Source organism: Osmerus eperlanus, chromosome 2, assembly GCF_963692335.1.
Source record: "Osmerus eperlanus chromosome 2, fOsmEpe2.1, whole genome shotgun sequence".
In the NCBI taxonomy this organism is placed as follows: Eukaryota; Metazoa; Chordata; class Actinopteri; order Osmeriformes; family Osmeridae; genus Osmerus; species Osmerus eperlanus.
In genome coordinates this window covers 7,138,858-7,159,957 of record NC_085019.1, presented here as the reverse complement: position 1 = coordinate 7,159,957, position 21,100 = coordinate 7,138,858, and the positions used below count along the sequence as shown (strand labels likewise).

The following is a 21,100-nucleotide window of genomic DNA, read 5'->3' as shown; positions in this document are numbered from 1 at the left end:
CAAGACACAACTCAGAACTAAAATATTTTATTCTTTGGTACCAGGACAGGTTAATGAGGATTGTGTCTGATAATCTGAAGTAAACTACAAACGCTACCCTCAAAGTGTTATTACCCAACTTAAACCGCATTAAAGTCTACAATGCTGGACGTCCTAGGTTCCATAGTCAAGCACGTCCCAACAATAAATAACCTGGATGAAAAGCAAAGCATCTTATCTTTTGAATAGGCTTTTATCAAGTAGTTCACACCCAAAGAGCTCTGTTTTACACTCAACCCAGTCTATGGAGAACTGACCGACAGAGTTTGGATGTGGCTGGGTGGAATCTGTGTGGGAATTTTATTGCCTTTGCAAATCATATGCCTTCCTAACCTCAAAGTGTGAGGCGTTTACGGTGGTTGGTCTCGCCTATAACCCTAGCAGCCATTCTGATGGTGGGGTTAGCCTGAAAACAGACAGGCAGAGGTTGCAGGGGAATCAAGGAATGCGTTATATCGAGTAGTACCGTAACTCAATTCTGAAGGGTTGACAGGTGGCCAGAACTAAGCTTTAATTACTACTGCTTCATATTAATCTACATGTCTTGTAGTTAAATGCTTTAAGGTGCACTCCTTTTTTTCTGGTGAAATATACTTAACACAGAAAGCAGCTTTTTAAGCATTTCCATGCAAAATACTCAAGCACACACACAAAAAAAGAGAGAAAGATTTAAGCTTCAAGAAATCAAAAGCAAGCTGATTGTATCTCTTTCCAGATCCAACCAGCATACAATATAAGAACACACATATTTTATAAAGGTCTATTCTGCTCAGACTTTAAAATGTACAATGAGTAAGGCACTGGTGACATTGAAGAAATTCAAGAAACGTGATTGCAGTTCACTGGCCAATCAAAGACACGGAAATGTAACATTCGATCAAGACACTGAAATGTAACGGTAAACTCACATAACTGCACAAGAGCAGGCTATGCCCTGGTGGGTGGGGGGGGTGGGGGGGGGGACTTGAACCATGTTGGTTCAAGTCTAGAACCAACATGGGAGTAGGTGTAAAAAATAAAATACTAATTAATAAGTTGCAACTGATCCCTTTTAGAACGGCCTCTTTCAGACAAATGAATTACCAATAACCCTGCAATTAAGCAGCAAAGTGAGGGGGGGAAATGAAGCTGGTTCAGTAACAGTCTTCTGGTTCTGCGAGGCTCCTGGACTGATCTTTCTCTCATAGCTCGTCCCTTGCTGTGCTGTCCAGGGTAGACTGGAGGACATCAGAGTTCTGGGCTTCTGTGCTGATCTCTGCCTGCTCCTGGGTCTTCCCTGAGCGGCCCCTGTCCCAGTCCGTACGGACCTTCTCATTGTCCCACACGGTGGAGGTCTCCGTGTCGCTAATATAGCCCGGGTCACCTGTGTAATGGGTCGGGAACACCAGCAGAGGTTCTGCCGAAAAAGCCTTCAGGTCCCTGGTCTCAAACTGCTCCATGTAGTCTGAGCTGGAGAAAAGACAGGAGATACAAGGGGTCACTGGATGGCTTAGGGAGAAGCAGCATCTGAAGGGACAGACAGGAAGTCGGGGCGCTTTAATCAAGCAGAAGAAGAAACTTACACAGGATGTTTATTGTACATGACTGGGAGGAACTCATCCACTGGCAGCATTCTCTTTAAAGGCTCTGCTTTCAGGAGCTTCTGAGCGCCTTGTAATGACATCATATATCCCAGCGTCCAATAGGAGTAGTCCGCCTCTACCAGGTTATGGATATTGGGTACAGATTTCTCTGGGTGTTCCACCTGCATTCTCTTCCGTCCAATATAACTAGAAGAGGTGGGAAAACACATCTTAAATACATCTTTTTTTATTAAAGTTGTAAAGGCAATGGTTGTGCTCAGCAAGATACTGTAGAGGATAGAGAGAGAGAGAGAAAAAAAATCTTACATGAGATCCCAGTCCAGATTCTGGCTGTCCACTTCCATCATCAGGTTCTGCAAGCGACGCTTAAAGAACACCTCAAAGCGCAGATCATCTTCAATCACCAAGGAGGTCTTCAAACCCCGCTCCACAATCTGGGCACAAACAAGACCCTCATCAAGGTCTCATACATCCGTAAACTCTGGAGTTCATCCACAACAGCACTATGACTTATCTTCTCAAGGTGAGCCGAGAGCCTAAACCTGGCAGCTCACCTCTTTCCAGATGTTGTGATGGGAGAGGAAGCATCCCAGCTCTCCCTTGGTCAGAGGGCGCCCATGGTAGGGGTCACTGTAGCCTGGGAGCATGTGGATGCCCAGGTCATTAACCTCACTGACGTTCATTGCTCTGAAATTGCACGAGAGACAGTCAAAAAAGGTGCTCTGAGGATGTCTGTCTTTGGTGTGTGTGTCTGTGTGTGTGGGTGTGTGTGTGCAATGAAGCATTGTAAATGTACTGACGTCTGACTTGCCCAGACACGGGTTTAACTTACGTGCCGTCCACAGCTGCGATAACCTTGCAGGCGATCTCCTGCTCATACAGTGTACTTAGCATGCGATCCCTGCGGTCAGTTCTTCGCTGCAAGTTTATCATAAACACCTGCACACACAAGCCAGTGAGTCAACACATGCAATGCCACATTACCTAACAGCAGAGGGAGACATTAGCACCAAATGTCAGATTGGTCAGAACCATTCTTGCAACCACCATCTTGAAAGGCGCCCACATTACTCACCTCATCAAAGCCAAGTTTGTCTGGTTGTCGTCTAGGGGCAGGTATGTATATGGAAGGCATCGTTGGGGGGTTTCGCACTATAGTAAGAGGGAAGTTAGAGGGGTTTTACAAGAATGGAAGCATGCAACTGTCAACATGCACTCTGAAAGAAAAGAAAACAGAGAAGAGTTCAAAAGCATGCCAGAGAAAGGATTCAGTTCCTTCCTTGCACAAGGTGTTTTTCTTGCATACCATTAACTTCCAACAAGGAATGCAGAAAACTGTCAGCTTCGTCCTTCAAGGAGTTGTGGGACCGCAATGGCACTGGGAAGTACCCATAGGTTTCACTGTTGCATACAAACATTTGTACATCTGAGGAGAAAAGTGAAGGGAAAGTGTGTAAAGAAACAAGACAGTTACAGTGTAAAAAAACCCCACTTGGATATGCAACTACTATTTCCCATCCTCCCCTCCATGCACAGCATTATACAGTCAGGTACCTGCCATGCGAGCAGAGAAGGCAAATACAATAATGTCATCGAAGGCCCAGCTGTAATCTGGATGCGGTGGGTGGAAAGCCAGTTGCCTGGAAGCCTCCTTCCTCAGGTCTACAAGGAACATGGAGTGGACCATGGGCACAGCAAAGCAACCCTTTCGCACCTGCTTTCGTATGGGTATGTAGGCAGGAGTGCGCTTGTAGTAACCCTGAAAGACACAATGCACAACACAACTATCAAGCTCTCTCTCCCATACACACGTGCAATGGAAAAACACCAAGATCTACAAACGCACAGTACCTGGGAAGTCATCCCACACCAGAAGTTGGAATATGCGGCGCGGGACTCGAGCATGGGAGCCACAATGGTCTTGTTTTCACTGATGAGCTTCCACAAGACATTGGGGTTGGTCAGGAGGTTATCACAGTCCACAGCCTGGGAACACGGTGGAATGAGTGGGACGAAAGTGGGATTGAAGTGAGTGAAAAGGGGGAGATACATTACAGTGAAGATAATAGGTAACCTATTTTCAGAGCTTTGTGCGGCATTACTGTTCTCCAGTGACAACCAAAACAATCGGTGTCCCCATTCTGATTACAGCCAACAGAATCAGTGTCTGGAGAAGGAGGCAGCCTTGGCCAACATCACTGTAGATAACAGCCTTTCAAGAACGACATGACCTCAGCTGTGTTTACTCTGTATCATAATTATACAATGAGGTTCATGGACAATGTGGAACGAATTAGGCTGGATACAAATAACGCAGACCAAGGATCTGTGCTTCAAATGACAAGAGGGAGTCAGATGGCTGAGCGATTAGGGAGTCGGGCTATTAATCAGAAGGTTGCCGGTTCGATTCCTGGCCGAGAAAATTACGTTGTGTCCTTGGGCAAGGCACTTCACCCTACTTAAGTAAGTCGCTCTGGATAAGAGTGTCTGCTAAGTGCCTAAATGTAAATGTAAGATGGACGGTCCTGTCTGCTCGTAAACATAAAGCCTGAATGATCTAGATTAGCCCCCTCTGAACCAGAAGTGAGACTGAAAGGCATGATTACACGGTCAGTTTCCAATTCCCTCCTGCTGTTTTGTGAATATGTCGTTGTTTTCCTGTTTGTCCCCGGGGAGGACGGGCTCACGTGAACACACCAGGAAGTAGTCCGCCCACATCTCACGGGCGGACTCCAGCGCTGCCTGTCGGAGCTTCATAACATGGGCGTAGCGCAGGTTCGTCCACTGTTTGGGACTTTCCTCATCCTCATATCCTCTGAGAAGAACAAAGTGGAAGAAGTCAGCGGGGCCTATATTGAGTACATACATGTTGTACATAGGAAAACACACAAGCCCTCGCAATATGAGAGAAACTCACACAGGATCCTCCTGTGGCCTCCACTCCACATAGTGGTACAGGTTTTGTACTTTGATGAGCCAGTCCCGAAGAATGGCAGTAGTGTTGTCCACATTGTGGTCGGTCGCGACCCTGAAAACACAGGAACAAACCACAGGATGTATTATCAGTAAATCAAATACACCCCCCCAAAAAACGTAGCCTTAGAAGTGGATGTGGGTTATGGTGTGGCAGAGAATACCAAAAGACAATACCAGGGCTCAAATTGCATGACAGTATGTCCTTCTCTAAGGCCTATTGTCTGTGTCTGTGTGTGAACCAACTCTAAGAGGTGGTCGGAGAATGATGACAAGCATCCCAACCAAACAAGCACGAACACAGGATACATACACGTCCACGGCTAGGGAGTTTGAAAAGTACAAACGCAAGACAAATGTGTATGTGTGTGTACTAGCTTGCATGCCTGCAACTATCCTGCTGGTTCTATATCTGTTCCATCTAAGATCTCGTGTTCGCAGTGTGTATGTGTGAGCCTGCCTGTGCCGAGACGCTATGCTATGGTGTTCCTGTTACAACATGACAAGACCTAGGGCCATTCACTCATGAACCATATAGCTCAGTTGAACGCGGGCTTCGGTCTTAGTTCCATTAGCAATGCTTCGTGGTTCTCAGCCGATGGCAGGCAGCCAGGTGTTTGTCAGGCCAAGCGGTGCTGATGTCACAGTGGATTGTGAGAACACTGCAGCTCCCTGCTAAACCGCTTCCCTCTTCACCGTCAGCTGTCGAAAAAACTCCTTGTCGCCAAACTCGGGATGGCAACGCTTGCTGCTGATGTGCTACGGATTCAAATCGTTCCGCTGCTCTCCAGGCATGGTCAACATTCCGCTTGACTTGCGTCTGTTAGAATGCCAGATTACACTGACTGACTCACTCGGAGCATATCTCCCCCCTCTGAACGCCTGTGTTCTGCTCTTCGCTGGAAACAACGGGATGGGGAGACACGCTGGAGCCTAGCTACAGCTGTGTAAAGACACTTGTGGAAAGAGGCTGCAGAAACCTTAATTGTACTGTAGGCTGTATAAACACAGCTTTGAACTTCTTTAAACTGCTACGCCACCAGAAAGCTAGCTCTTCGATGACACGGGTGCACGGTAGGCCTATTCATACTGAGGAGCAATTCAACTCTGTGAAACTCACCCCCCACCCCAAACTGAGAAGGGGTCTGTCTGCAAACTACAAGACAGGGGCAGAACGTGTAGGGGTGTCCTTGTAGAAGGAGGTGTGTCTGGTCCTTTTCTAAATTCAAACTAAAGACCCACACGAGATGTCCCTAACTCTAACCCTTTTGAAATTGGGATTAAAACGAAGCAGTGGGTTACTATCAAGTGGGTGTGTCTTCTTGTAGTAGGCGTTACTTGTACTGGGCGTGTTTCTTCGTGTGTCTTGCTGTCTTACTGGCTGCAGATGGATATTATTGGCCACTCACTCCTGCACACCACAACGACCCCAGTAGTTAAACTCACTATGGATATCAGTATGGATACCACTCACCCATGCAAATCGAAGAGCTAGCTTTTTGTAGGCATAGCTGGTTAAAGCGATGTGCCAAAGCAACTCGTTAACATGTATATCCTCTTATTGATCCAAGCCAGACCTCTAGGCCTCTTCAGGCATGTGTTTTCAAAACAAAATCCAGACGGAAAAAAAAATGTTCAATTTCATTGTGTTCAAGCTTCTAATACTCAAAACCAGTAGGACTTACAGGGGTCCTAACAACAGGGGAAATCATTTCAGTGTCACCTTTCAAAAGAGACCACAATCATGCATGTACTCCAAATGGTTCAAGAACAGCTTTCAATTTACTACAAGAGGATATAAACTGTTTTTACTAGTTTGGAAATAGCTAGATGTGGCTTTATTTGCTTATAAGACATGACCAAACAAACTAGATAAACATTTGTAGAGCTGCCTTTTTTTTTAAATGAGCAAGAGACATTAACCAGTAAAGGCATACTTGACTGTATTTTCCCATCTACAGTGTGTCCACACAACCACACTTAGTGTGCAACCCTCTACACACTGCAGTCCATTCATTGAATAGGTGAGTGAAGAATATTCTGGAAGAACATTCCTGTCTCCGCCAGACGGCTGCTAGCTAGAATAGGGTGACTGTTTGAGCATGTTGTTTGGATGTGAATAGTGAAACCCCCTCCCCCTATACCCCAACCCTTTCAGCCTGCTAGTGTCAGACAGATGTTTATACAGCCTAAACTCAGTTTCCACTTCCCATTCTAGTCCAGATCAGGGTTGCCCTTAAGGTAGAAGGAGAAGGACGTGCTAAATTTGCTACAGAATGCAGGGCCCCACACAGGCACTTAGCCACAACCGTCTTGGATACAGCTCGGCAGCGACCCCTCTTTAAAACGCCCTTTACACTCATCAGTGACTATCATCTGCCGTCCATATTTTACACCTCAATTAGACTCCAGCTCCACCATTCAGGAGGAGCTTCTGTATCCACATCCATCCATCCGACAACCCTTCTCTGACATCACTGAGGTGTGTGTAATACGGCCTGGGGACTGATTGAAGAGGTTCTGGGGTGACAACAGGTAAATAAATAACAATCATTACATAAAGGTATACAACAGCAAAGTATCGACAGACCTGATGATAACCTGATGTAGATCTACTTACCATTGCCTAAATGGTCACAGGCTAGCTGCATCCAGTCGCATCAACCGATCAAATGATAATCTGAGTATGTGAGCTATACTATACCGTCATAACGTTAACTAGTTTGTCCAGCTAAATAATCTCCATTCGCATTGCTGATTTTTGACCTGGCTGTGGATCGTGAATGACGATTGTGCCGATGACTTACCATAGTGCAACGCGGTCTTTCGGGTAGTTTAGACGTTCAATAGTTCCAAGGAAATAAGGCAAAGAATGTTCTGAGTTTCGGCAGATGAGAGCAATCAGTACACGCGGGGCGAGAAGGGGGGATTCGGGGCTCCAACGCTCTTCTGGAAAATATCCTTGGGCTGGTCCGGAGAGGAGAGTTAGGAGGGTGGGCAGCAGTGAGATGAAGCGGTGCATTGCTAAGGACAATCAGGTAATATGTAAAGCGCCTTACAAACCAAATATAAAAGAGCAACACGATAATTAAAGCAATAGAAACTATATCCGTATATTGAAGTCCTTTCTCAACAATTCGCAAATGAATTTAGCACCACTGTGACAACACTGCAAAGTCGAGTTTTAAAGGGGATGTGCCTCTAAAAAATTAAAGGGGACGGACTTCACTGCAGTGCTGATGTAGCAGGAAGGATTTGCTACAAGTTTGGGATGAATAGCATACATTCCATATTGGGTAGCATTTATGACCACACCCACGAGTAATTTTTTTAAATTTTTTAATATATTTTTTATTTGTAATTTCCTCATTTTGCATACAATAGTTGTTCAGTGTTCATAAACCTGAACTTAATCTGGTATAAACCTGTTCCAGCTTTACAGTGGCCACACAAAGTTAAATCAGTGGAGATACTGATTACTTCGCAATACAACTTCTTCACATAAAACATCACAACATTCCCTAACACAGTTTACATAGAGGTCTACTTGTGTATTTCATGGAAGTACAAGTGACCTTACTATACACTTGTCATTAGAGCAGTAAAGCAGGCCTACAAAACGAACCTAAAAATACGGCTTTCAGAGGTTCTGAGAGTAAATACTTTCAATCCTCTAATTTCCCCTAGAACAGTGCCGACTATTTTTTGCTTGTAATCTGTATACATACTCATACCCGTTCTTCAAGTGGAAATTATACTGGAATGATGGGTACTCTACTGTCAGGTTGAAAGGCAGTTGTTAGAGTTTTGCCCCTGGTCCTGGTCTCTCTACCTGGAGAGTGAGGGAGGCAGCTGCTGGGTCATCTATAAGCCAGAGCAGCTCGCCGTGGGTGGGAACAACCAGAGCTGCAGGAAGAACTGGGCCTTCCCCACCCTCTAGCACTTGCTGTGAAAGACAGAAATACTGTTGAATGGGAAAACATGTACTTTTCATAAACTTACATCTATTAAATTAGACACGCAAACATTCTGTAATTTTAAGTGAGTACAAGTTGTAGGTCTTGATAACATACTCTTAACAGTCTACCGATAAATGGACACCGTACACTGTACCTTTAAAACAGTTGCTTTGCTGCCCCCTGTTGACACAAAGACCACACAGCGAGCCGAGTTCACCACAGGAAGAGTCATGGTCACACGCTGTGGTGGCGGCTTGGGCGAGTCGCTGATGGGAGCCACAATCTTCTCAGTTTCCTATAAGAATTGGTACACACAAACCCATGTCAACCATAAAACAAGTACACAGAGCCACCCGAGAGTAGCAACGAGAGTACCACAAGACAGACAAGTCAAATACAGTACACCAAACACTACGGATGAACATGATTGACATGGACATATAACGAAGTTGAGAGTAAGCACATGGATGAACCACACAATAATGGTATGATGTCTTAAATAATACGATCACGATAGTGTATACTCGTGTGAAAGAACATATCAAGAACCACAGCAAAGAGCATGGCTTGGCTCCAAATCTAAATGAGATCATCTAAATGCACGGTTTTAACGCGTCTAATTTGGCTCATGATTCTGAGGAGTGGCTGCGATGAATATGTACATTATGTTGAGGCTTTCCTCTCCATTACGAATAACTGCTCTTTTGAAGAATACATCTAAAAAGCCTTAATTGTGACCAGATGAAGGAACGCCTCAGCTAATTACATTTCTCTTTTCATACACAGATGAGACAGTATAAATCAAAAGAGGCGATAGGATGAAAACCTGTCTACCCATTTATCTGTTCTTCAGTTGTACTGAATGTCATCCAATCTAGAGCAGTTTGAATGATTTTGCCTTACCTCCAGGAGAGGGTGGCCGGGAAAGAGAGAGCAGGTGTGTCCATCAGGGCCCATTCCTAGCAGCAGCATGTCAAACATGGGAATATCCTCCTGTGGGAAGGTCTACACATACAAAACAAAGACCTTACATACAACACTCTTTCACCCATGTAATGACAATATTACTATAATGAAGGTTATGTATTAACGTACTTCTTTTGATGTGTAAATTTAGGCTGATGTTCAAAGAAAAAATACTGTGTCTACCTCCTTCAGTTTGCGGGTGTAGTCTTCAGCACACTCCTCGACTGGTAAAGATGGATTGATGGCCAAGACCCCACTATCAGGGATATTGACCTTGGAGAACAGTTGATTCTGTGTGGAGAAAAGTAAAATTGTCTACCTGGTGGTGGTTTGAAAATATGGCTTAGTGTGGGTGCTATTTTACCTTTACTTCTTACAATACCTTGTATAGTCCATAGGTGCTCTCTGGATCATCAAATGATACCAGCCTCTCGTCACAGAAGCCTACGACCCATTTGCTGCAGTCTAGTTTAGGCAGAGCAGGCAGCTCCTTGCTGAGCATGGACACCAGGCTGCCCCCAGAGAGACCCAGGGAGAATCGCCCATGAGACGAGATGGCCTTGGCAGCCCGACAGGCCACTAGATGAGCCAGCACTGGGCCGAGCTCTACCGATGAAGGGAAGGACACAACTCTTCTTCCTGACATTTCTCTGACAGAAAGGAGGTAAATTTTGGGTTAGAGGTAAAGTTAAGGTGGACAGCCTGCTGTTGAAGGGTGTGAGCACTGCTCATTCTGTACACTTGTATTGGCAAGGAAGTGTCCATTGCCACATTGTTTTGCAATTCACAATGACATTGCAGATATTATCCCTTTGACGATGCGTTGCAAGGTCACATAAAGCATACTTGTCTGATTGAATACGTTTTTAGGCTACTAGAGATAGTTAGATAGTAAATCACAAATTATACAGGTAACCTGGGTTTCGTGCTTTCTTCTGTAAATTATGCAGCTACTGCCTGCCTAGCTACAGTCTGAAAGACGAGAGAAACGAATCACCAAATAATTAATACATATCATTCAGACGTTAAATGCATGTGATGCAAAACGTTCTTTTTTCTTTCGGTAAGAAAGACGTTATGAGTGGGGTTTACCTTGTATCGTGTTTCAGGATTACTGTCGGCAAATAATCAGTTTCACTTCCTGAAACTTTTTTCTATTGCATTATGGTCATTGTAGTATTTTGTCCTCGCGGTTGTGTTACTCATGCACACGTTGTAATTTACCTTCCGTCCTGTAGAAGGAAACCATGTGTTTTAATGTGCATTTTCGCCTACTCTAGTCGGGGCAATCTAAAGAAGAAGAATAAAAAGAAGAAGTCAGGGCACTCAGATGACAACAATATCGTAAATATCTGTCGCTTCTGGAAACGATATCTGTACGTCATTATTTAGAGAAGCTAAAATAAACTCCACAGAACACAGACACGGTCATTAGGAAAATGTCTTCAATTTTTTCATTTCAATCACAGCTCCTTTCCATCATGGATTCTTTATCAAAAACAGCTGTGTTAGAAATTAGCAAACTGGTCGAGATCGAATCAAAGGTATTGAAGCTCGAAATAACTCGAGGCCGGAATGAAATTGCATCGCTTACAGACAAATTGCAGCTGATGGAAAAATTGCTTTGGTCCGCACAAGAGAAAAAATATGTTGCAGACAAACAGGCAAAAACACCAACTAGATTGAACGTTGGTTCTGAGAATTACTCTGGATGGACGAGTCCTGCAATTAAAAGGTTAGCGAAGCTAAGTCCGTGGCATGAGTTTAAAATGAAAATTATGACATACCCTGTCTAATATAGGCTGTTCTGATATCTTAGAGATAATTCGACGGAAAGCGGTTGTTCTCCCTCTGACAACACTTTCGTTCCAGATGCTGACTCAACTTTTGGTGATGTGAGTTCTGAACTGTGATAGGCTATGGCCAATATAGTAGATATGTGAACAAATGGTGCAATTCTAAAACATGTTTTTCTCTACAGCTGCCCTCATACTCAACGAGAGTCCAGCCAGAGTTGACCGTGATAAAAAAAGAGCCGTCAGAGGTCGATATAGAAAACTCTGAGACAAATTTGCTAAGCGAAAAGAGTGAGTGTCCATGTAGTTAAATTGAATCAATTCAGGCTTGGCCAGGTGTACAGTACGTTCTTGTCAAGGGCCTTATATAGGCCTAAATCGAATAACTGGCCTGCTATTACAAGTATGAAGTAAGGGCAATATTGTGCAGTATTCTATAATTTGCTTATGAAAACCAAACTTAGAATAATATTAATACATATAATAATAATAATAATAATACATGAACTTCTGTTTTCCTAACAGGCACTATTTCACTTCCTGCAGATGCTAAGAAATGTCCAGATGAGCATCAGCTTTTTAAAGACAACCTGGTTAAAGTGCATGTGCCTGCTGGGAACCTTGTAAACCAGAGCACTCAGTCCTCTTCAACAGCAGGGCCAGAGACATTGGACACGTGGTTTCCCTCAACATGCTTAAGGAGCCCAAATACACACCTCACAGATACACACTTGGATACAATTCCAATGACAGGAAAAAGTTGTGGCAGAAATGCTGTCCCACAAAGTTTCAGTATTGCAAAGAACATGAAGATGAACAACTTGAGGACCCCTCAAATACAGAAAAGATTTGGCTGCATGCAGTGTGGCAAAAGCTTCAGATGTTTTAGTCAGCTTGAAATCCATCAGCGAAGTCATACAGGAGAGAAACCATATAGATGCACTCTTTGTGGGAAGCGGTACGCACAGAAAGGTCACCTTTATACACACCAGCGTACGCACACTGGAGAGAAGCCGTATCGTTGTCTTGTGTGTGGGAAGGGCTTCATACAGAAATGTACTCTAGACATGCATCAACGCACTCACACAGGAGAAAAACCTTTCATTTGCTCACAGTGTGGAAAGGGGTTTACCAAAAATTGTAACCTCACAAAACACCTTTCAATACATGCGCTTTGACATTAAATAAACAGCTTGATTTTACAAGACACTTACGAACATTTGGCACTGTCCAACAGTAGTGGCAGCTACTTACTGACATTCATTTGTGGTGTTGTCACTAACTGTTAAGTAAATGCTTGAATCAATCGTGTTTTTTTCCTCAGCTATTTGTAGTGACCAACAAGGCAAGTCATAGTATTATACATTTTTGTATCAACAGAAACAGTACTACCAACGATCACAATTATAATGGTACATTTATTATTGCATCAGTAAGGATGTATAGAGGCACCAACAAGCCAAATTATGCCGGTTGACAGGAAATTAACCTGTTTTCCTATATTTGCTGTGACTTGTTTTTAATAAAAAATATATTTATTATTTTTTTTATTAAGATTCCATGATTTCCCCACAGGTCATCTGAATTTCATCCCTGTACTTTGCCTGAAAGTTATAGGCTAGCATGGTCTGAAAATTCAACCTATGAGTGATGGGCTCCATACAGCATTGTGGTGAATAGGTTCAATGTTTTGATTGACAGTGCCAGCTATTGGCGCATCCTGCCAATTTATCATCGCGGACAAAATAGTAATATAAACTAGCACAAAATTGAACTGCTGCTCCATTTGAAGAATTGCACTTTTGTCTATAATAGACTATCATGATCAAATGTATAAACGTTTGTGTTCATCACAGACGACCTATCACTTTGAGCGTTACTAGAAGCCCTTTCTGAAAAAAACACAGCGGCAATTCAATCAATTTCCCGGCACATTTGCAATGTAATGCAATGCAGATGTGCACACCGCACCCTACCGAACAAGATGGGTAGCTCGGTCAGCAGGGAGCTGAAGAAGAGCGGCTACTGACGTCTCTCTGTTGCGCCGCTCAGAATGCTTTTTCGTTCATTTTGCATTTCTGCAAATGCATTTGAATTTGAATTGTGGTCACGATTTTGCAGCCACATTTTAAAAATGAAAATGCATTTCTGGAAATGCATTTCAATTTTCAAATTTTACATTTCAAATTGAATTTAGGTATCTATCTGCTGGGGCATATTTTGACAATTAAATCTCAAATGTCTATTTATTTTTCATTTTAATTAACCCTTGTGTTCTCCTCGGGTCGTTCTGACCCATCAGTCATTGTGACCCACCGTCGTATTGCGACAACTTTACCGCATACAAAAACAAAGTGAAGCATTTTCTTTTAACCGTGGGCTGTCTCAGACCCCCCACATTGCGAAGGTTAAAAGAAAAGTATTTTTATTTGGTTTTGTATTGGGTAAAATTGGGTAAACACAATGATGGTTCGTTATGAACCTTTGGGTCATGTGACCCGAAGGCAGCACGAGGGTTAAGTGAAAGATTGTTGAAGAAGAAAATTAAAATGCAAATAGGATGATTGATTACTAATTTCATTTATGAGTCAAATAATGCATTTTAAGAATGTGGCTGCATTATTTGACTCATAAATGAAATTAGTGAATGAGTTTTGGTAACGATTTGCTTCCATAGGTGTGGGTGCAGCGTGTTACAAATGTCTATGCAGTATGAGTTCTGGAACATCTGTCCTCTGATTGGTCATCAGTGTGGACACAAAAGTTCAGCTTTTCTCTTATTTAAGTTTGTAGGCTTTTACGAACGGTCAAAAACGTTTTAATCATATAAATACATTTTAAATGCATTCAGAAATTTTAAGGAATCAAACGCACAGGCACACAGGACACTCCTGTCAGGAATTGCATTAAAACGTACCACACAGTCAGTACGGCCAGAGAATGTTTAATATGGGGAGAACTGCGACTCTCGGGAAACTTCAGGGTTCTGAACTGGTTGCAGTTTCACTCTAGTTCCATAGGAGGGCACTAACGAGCGACTGCAGGATGAATGGAGGTATATGGAGCTACGGAGCAATACCCCCATAGATTGTGAGGTCAGGTTGCAAAATCAAAAAATAAACTAGAGGGTACAATTCCTGAGGAAATTGTAGGGCGTGCTTGCTTGCGTCGGTTGCACAGGGGTACGTCTTTGAATGCAATTTTTACAACTGATATTTATGTATATTTTATATAAAAATGCATACTTATTATTTATAAAGATAGATTACAAAGATTTAAAAGCATTTTTTTATTTGCTGCTCATTTACAACTGAAAATACGAGTTAAGTGTAGAATGAAATAGATGTCTTCTCACTTCCCCTGCAAGAGGCAGCCTCATCGTTGAATCAAAACGAATACATTTGGCAGACCGGTGTAAAAATTGACCTAATCTCTATGACTTAAACGTCCTTTTAAGTTTTTCCCTTCTCGTGATATTTTCAGGCATTTAGCCCACTCATTGCATTCATTCATTAATAAAGAACCCCCTTTGAAGATTATTCTACGACGTTACCCGGCAGTAGAAGATGGAATCGCGATTCAAACAGTACCATCTGCTAACTGAAAATATGCCCCCCAAAACGTAAATAAGCTTGACATTTATTTAGTGGAAAATGGCTCATTCATAAAATGCTCAATGGTAGCGATCATTGTCAGTAACAACGCAAAATGCGATATAGCCCTGTGTGAAGCTGCCCCGGTAAATTGTACTACTACGGTACAGCACTAGACTACTGCTGTGTTCGTCTCGGTAGCGATTGCGTTGGTTGAATTGGATTCAACGTTCCGTTGTACGGTTTAGGCTGAAATTAATTATTTTCATGAACAGATTGACAAAGTTTAGGCTGTGGCAATGAAGTTCAGGTTAGTAGTTAGATAGACTTTTGATTTAAGGGAGTGCCGAACATGTTCTGTTGCTGTTTGACTTCCTAAACAGCTGTGTAGTTAGATGTTTTTTGTAGCGTCTCGCGTAGGCTACAGCGTTGCAGTGAGCTACACTGGTTTGAACCCACAGGTAATGATCATTTCACCCACAAATCGTTTACTTGTAATCTAATGTCATAATAAATCCTACAACGAAAATGTATTTGTGAGGAATGTTTATTTTAACGATTGAAAACAGATGCGTCATAGACCACTGTAGTATGTGTTTCCCGGGCAACAGAGGCTAATGTCATGATGCTAATACTTCAGTGAAATAGTAGACTACTGTTTCCGAAAGTAGATGTACTTCCTTAATAATATCAGTTTATATTGTACATTACACATCACAATTGTGTGTCATATCACAAAGTAAAATTAGTAAATAGTTATCACCCTGGCCTCTTTGCTTTTGGCGTTTCTGCAGCTGCCTTGCAGTAAAGCACTTAGCTTAGCTATCTCCCAGAAGTTAACGAGCTGCTAAACTAATGTTCTGCTAGAGGTAGTCACGCGAGTTTTCGTGACGTAAGTAGCGTCATTGACTGTGGCTAGCAAGTTAGCCACCATTAGCTTCACTTTTCGCCACAAAAACGCAATTTCTACTTAAACCGTGCAACGGAACGTAAATACAAATACAAACAACTCAATGGCTACCAAGACAAAACTTTTGACATCGACGTTGTCTATGTAGTCCAAATATTGACGAATACTTAGGGATGTGAAGAGAAACAATAATAATATATATGTGAGAGAACAAAGGTTGTGCCCTTGCCGAAGGCAAAGCACCAAAATACACACTGCTGGGTGTTAATTTTTTTTAAAGTCACCTTTCTGTTCCAAAAAGCCTTTTAAAATGTAAATGACGTCATACACATCGTACAACCAGAGATACTGCTTTAGGGCAAGCTCTGGTCACTTCCTTTTTTCTCTCGAGGCATGGACAACACAGCTGACAGATTAGGCTCTCCCTGTCAATACACATGCTAGAGAGAGTTTTGGCTTGCTAATGCTGTTGCCAATGTCGCTAATGCTCTGACATTCTGATTCCGCTTCGGATGCCATCAAGCGGGATCTCTGGTCGTAGTCAGTCCTTCACTAACCAATCTGAGGGAGTCAGATGGCTGTAAATCGCTCTGGATAAGAGCGTCAGCTAAATGACTAAATGTAAATGTAACCAATCAGCATTCAGACTCCCATTCATTTTGTACTGGCTCGCCATCACCCCCAGTGGAACTCTGGTGGAACTGCAACCAAAATTCGGTACAATGGTGAGTCGACAGGCTCTCCGTTGACGGGCTCTGGTACGGACTCTGGTGCAGCTGAAGTTTGGGTGGTTGTCTCTTTAAAAGGCAGTTCCCAAAATCCTCACAACGTTAGAAACACGTTTTGTATGCCGGTGAACGCCGGGGCTCTTAACCGGCGAGGAAGAAGTTAAGCACACATACTACTACTGCAACCGGCAAAAGGGCCGGCGGCACAATGGTCTAAATCGTGTAACTGTCCTTGATGTTTGGAAAAAGGTACAATTCTCCTCAGCCGGTTGCCAGTAACCAGTTAATGCTACCATATATAAAAAATGAATACTATGGTAAATCGTGGAATTTTTCAGGCTCAATTAGCAGTAATTTTGGATAAACTAACCAAAGCTGCGGTTGCCGAAATTGGAAAAGTGGCCGATGAGTGTTCTGCTGCGATGCATTCTGAAGTCTTTCAGCACAAGAATGAGATTGAGGCACTGAAGAAAAAATGCTATTTACTCGAGATTGAATTAAGGGCTTCGAGGAACACACACCATAAGGCAACTGGTCCGAGTGGGATTCGGGCATCTGATGAATTTAACGGTCTCCACCGGGGTAAATGATCTAGTTTAGCTAGCGAAAATGTCAACGTCCCTTGAATAATGATACTGATCGGTGTTTTCATTTTACAGACGCGCCAGTTGCCATAGATGGTGTGTTTGGAAAAGACTGGTGTATGAACCTATGGAAAGAAGGCAAACCCCCTCAAGAAGAGTCGGTGGCATCCCACAGTTTGAGAGATGTAACCCAGGTAAGTTAATGCTTGGTGTTGTGATCTCATAGTATCATAGAAAATTGCGAGTTAACTCAATACCTCGCTGTCCGTTTAGGCAATAAACTTGATCGACAACGAGCCTGAACTGATCTTTGTCAAAGAGGAGATGTTCGAGGACAGACCAACAGGCCAACAACAGAAGGGACTTGCAGAGGACAGAGAAGGTAGGCTATTGGTTAAGTCATTAAAAAGTTGCGTTTTGGACTGGCAATGTATTTCATGCTCTTTCCTTTAAAAATGGACAGGGTGTGTATCAGCTGTGGACGGCATGGCAGTGGGAGCAATTGAAGATCTTCATCTCTATGAAAGTGGCATCAACCCATATCCAATGCCTACTGACATCCAACAGGAACAAGGCGCAGCCTCCACCTCTATGGAAAACCTAATAGAAGACCCATCTCTAGCTTCTCATATAGACACAGCAGCAGACCCTATTACTGGGGAGGACATAGACTTCCCAGGTAATATGAATATAGATACTGCAAGAAAACCAACACACTATCACAGACCAGGAAAGGACCAGAAGCAGTTTGACTGCTTGTTTTGTGGGAAGAGCTTTAGTTACATGAGCTACTTGAAAGTCCACATCCGACGTCACTCTGGAGAGAAGCCTTTCTGCTGCACGGTTTGTGGCAAGAGGTTCGCTCAGAAAACATATCTGAAACTGCATCAGCGCACCCATTCAGGAGAAAAGCCATACAGCTGTATGGAGTGTGGAAAAAGTTTCTCCCAGAAAAGCTCTTTGAATGTACACATCAGAAGTCACACAGGGGAGAAGCCATACAGCTGTGTAGATTGTGGAAAGAGTTATGCCTATAAGCATGGGTTTAACCAACACCAATGTTTCAACTGATAGAAATAGTAGCCTAGATTAGTAATAAAAAACAGGACAGCATCTGTAGGGAGATGAGGGTGTTTTTTATTGAGATGTCTTCCACAATCGGAACATTGAAGGCCCTGTAAAGTTATTGCTAAATAATATATATCCTTGCCGGGTAGGTCATGAATACAAAAGTTTTTAACAAATCTATTCTATTCTAACAAAAACACATATTCTTGAGTTGAGTCCATTGAGGTTTCTATGAGTGTGCATGTAATATGCAAATTCGATCCATTGCATAGAAGGGACACATGCTGATTGCTAACATGTGGTATAGATCTGAGGAGAATAGAACAGAGTTCACTTGTTGAATTGGTGGAATATTCTGATACTGAGATGAGGTCACTCCACCTGTTGATCCAAGAAATTCAGTATCCGTGACAATCCTTTAACCCTTGTGCTGTCTTCGGGTCAAATGACCCAAAGGTTCATAACGAACTATCGTTGTGTTTACCCAATTTTACCCAATACAAAAACAAATAAAAATAATTTTCTTTTAACCATCGCAATGTGGGGGGTCTGAGACAGCCCAACGGTTAAAAGAAAATGATTCACTTTGTTTTTGTATGCTGTAAAGTTGTCGCAATACAACGGTGGGTCACAATGACTGATGGGTCAGAATGACCCGAAGATAACACAGGGTTAAATACCAATGGAATTCTTATCTTTTGTGATGATTGTAGTAGGTATCAAACAAAAATACCTAAATAATGAGTAAATTAGTCTAATTACATTAGATGCAACTTTATAGTCCTTTTGCACAGTTCGAATACAGAGCCATTGAAGCCAGAAGACCCAGACCAGATAGACTGAGCTATATAAAGTGTGAACAAGGTAGGTTATAATGACAATAGGGAAGTGGAACAATGCAATAACCAGCGCTAGCTTGTTGAGTAGTGGAACATGCAACAGTACAGTGTAATGAAATACGAGACAATAAACAGATATACTAAAGTACAGTATAAATGACTTTACAGGGTCTTTAACGTTACCGTTTCCTACAACAAACACTGCCTTTTTTCTTTATCACAAGATCAACTTAAGGGTTGTCTACGCAGACACTTTCCCATCTCACAAGCATTTATCGGAATCAAAAAAGTTCAATGTATCTTTCTAGAGCAGGCAGTAGGCTGTTCACGTTTCCCACATTACAGATGTTCCAGTGGGATAAAGGCCAGTCATGTAGCCTACTGTGCTCTGGGTGAAAAGTCATGCAAATTATTGATACGATGATTCTTCTCAGTTACCCTCAGAATCTGCCAAAGACAAAACTAAATTCACAAGATGTTATCATTAGATAAAGATCCCAAATTGACAGCAGGTACTGTATGATACACCTGGGCAAACCAAATAATCAACATTACATTTGTGTGTAGAAGCCTACCAACATTTAACTTCAGTCTTCAACATGGATATCTTTTTATGATTTCCTTCTCCGAAATCTTTTCTTTGGTTTCAGTTGACAAGGACCATGTCAGCTGTATCAAAGGATAATGTCCTGTATTGTAATGTCTAATCTTTGTCAGAAATATACAGCATGTGCTAGTTTTTGAGTATTTAATTTGAATTGTGCTGTAGGCTACATCCTGTTTTCATTTTTTTCATTTTCTCTTTACTTACCAGTGAATTTCAAAAAAATGTATTTGCCTTAAAAATCATTGATATAGTTATTTTACTCTATAATACTTGTTATGGTGTTTGTGCGTCCCAAAAAATACATTGGCCTATTCTTTTGCATTATTTTTAGCAAGCACAATAAAATACACACAAAAAAATTGGGTTGTAACATTATATATATTATTCCTCTCCAACACAGTTGTCTAAAAATAATGTTGTTACTTAGTAGTTGGACTTTGATTAATAGTCACAGACAAATGTTGCCTGCAGTGTGGTGCAACTAGAGTAGGGGAGGGCTGCTTTGGGGAAGGGATTCCTCTAGATCTATATCCAGTCTGACACCCATAGCCTACATACAGAACATATGTGTCTCACAGACCTGGATTCAGACACATAAGTCTAGTACCAGCTCCCAGGGAGAATGGATGGCAATATTTCATCTCTCATGGAAGATGAGTCCTCATGTGCTGTATGTGGGGAGATCTTCCTTCTTCCTGTGGTGCTCAGCTGCGTTTCTTGTGGTTGCAACTTTTGTAACCCATGTCTGGAGAACTTCTGGGAACAGCAGGGTTCTAAAGAGTGTCCTCTGTGCTTTGAGGAGAACCGTGGACCTACCCAAAGATTATGTGTGGATCATGGAGCTAAACTCACCCTCTTCTGTGTTGGGGACTTGGAACCTATCTGCTCACAGTGCAGGAAGTCAGGGCATATGAATCATAGAGTTTACCCTATTCACGAAGCTTTGGAGGACTGTAAGGTAAGCCCAAGGGGCTTACTAAAGCCTGCTTCACTAATTCTGTGTTGTGGGGAGTCCACATCCCATCCTAAATACTTAAACAGAACCTTTTGCCCCATATCACACCGTCACACGTGTCCCTGTTCTTGACTCATGTCATCACATACTATTGTGATCCCACTTCTCTTTCTCGATTGTAGAAATGCATGCCATTTTGTTCCATTCTTTCAACGTCGCTTAATTCATGCCCATTGGTTTTGCGGGCTGACATTCTACTGAGCTTGGATCAGGATGGTTGACAAGGCTGACACCAAAATAACAAGGATCCCTGACAAGTCACTGTACGACAGCTGGGTGAAGAAGGCCTGGTGCAGATGCATACAGATGTCTAGCTAGTGCTGCCAGAGAGTGGCACATGAGTCCTCCCTCTGCTGAATAATGGGGAGATCTTCCTTGTCTTGTGTGTCCCTCAGCTGTGTTTCCAATCCTGGAACCCCTCTCCATGGTTCTCGGCTCTA

General features: G+C 42.6%; 4 protein-coding genes across 7 annotated transcripts; 2 read left to right on the top strand and 2 right to left on the bottom strand.

Annotated features, from left to right (window-relative positions):
* Positions 1-11: 11 nt before the first annotated feature.
* Positions 12-7,789, bottom strand: colgalt1a (collagen beta(1-O)galactosyltransferase 1a). The gene is made up of 12 exons (XM_062449821.1): positions 7,403-7,789; positions 4,540-4,650; positions 4,320-4,437; positions 3,474-3,608; positions 3,177-3,381; positions 2,929-3,048; positions 2,698-2,774; positions 2,455-2,561; positions 2,177-2,309; positions 1,929-2,056; positions 1,602-1,808; positions 12-1,488 (listed from the first exon to the last, which is right to left on the bottom strand). Exons 1-12 carry the CDS (start codon positions 7,615-7,617, stop codon positions 1,221-1,223), a joined length of 1,824 nt encoding a protein of 607 aa, XP_062305805.1. The 5' UTR covers positions 7,618-7,789; the 3' UTR covers positions 12-1,220.
* Positions 7,790-7,957: 168 nt separating this feature from the next.
* pgls (6-phosphogluconolactonase) lies at positions 7,958-11,398 on the bottom strand. Of its 3 annotated transcripts, XM_062450051.1 has the most exons (8): positions 11,308-11,398; positions 10,613-10,810; positions 10,437-10,492; positions 9,903-10,170; positions 9,704-9,811; positions 9,458-9,559; positions 8,709-8,849; positions 7,958-8,541 (listed from the first exon to the last, which is right to left on the bottom strand). In XM_062450051.1, the coding sequence occupies exons 4-8, from the start codon at positions 10,164-10,166 to the stop codon at positions 8,395-8,397; spliced, it is 762 nt and encodes a 253-aa protein (XP_062306035.1). In that variant the 5' UTR covers positions 10,167-10,170; positions 10,437-10,492; positions 10,613-10,810; positions 11,308-11,398; the 3' UTR covers positions 7,958-8,394. The 3 variants fall into 3 exon arrangements, with proteins under 3 accessions (XP_062306035.1, XP_062306033.1, XP_062306034.1); XM_062450049.1 differs by lacking the exon at positions 10,437-10,492 and having other exon boundaries at positions 11,308-11,397; XM_062450050.1 differs by lacking the exon at positions 10,437-10,492 and having other exon boundaries at positions 10,613-10,752; positions 11,308-11,324.
* Positions 10,739-12,851, top strand: LOC134010151 (zinc finger protein 300-like). 2 transcript variants are annotated; one of them, XM_062450027.1, is made up of 4 exons: positions 10,739-11,255; positions 11,340-11,415; positions 11,502-11,607; positions 11,863-12,851. In XM_062450027.1, exons 1-4 carry the CDS (start codon positions 10,960-10,962, stop codon positions 12,492-12,494), a joined length of 1,110 nt encoding a protein of 369 aa, XP_062306011.1. In that variant the 5' UTR covers positions 10,739-10,959; the 3' UTR covers positions 12,495-12,851. The 2 variants fall into 2 exon arrangements, with proteins under 2 accessions (XP_062306011.1, XP_062306010.1); XM_062450026.1 differs by having other exon boundaries at positions 11,842-12,851.
* Positions 12,852-16,733: 3,882 nt separating this feature from the next.
* On the top strand, positions 16,734-19,993 carry LOC134010177 (zinc finger protein 569-like). Its single transcript, XM_062450028.1, has 5 exons — positions 16,734-17,129; positions 17,207-17,325; positions 17,405-17,513; positions 17,595-18,606; positions 18,861-19,993. The coding sequence occupies exons 1-4, from the start codon at positions 16,853-16,855 to the stop codon at positions 18,200-18,202; spliced, it is 1,113 nt and encodes a 370-aa protein (XP_062306012.1). The 5' UTR covers positions 16,734-16,852; the 3' UTR covers positions 18,203-18,606; positions 18,861-19,993.
* The last annotated feature ends 1,107 nt before the right edge of the window (positions 19,994-21,100 follow it).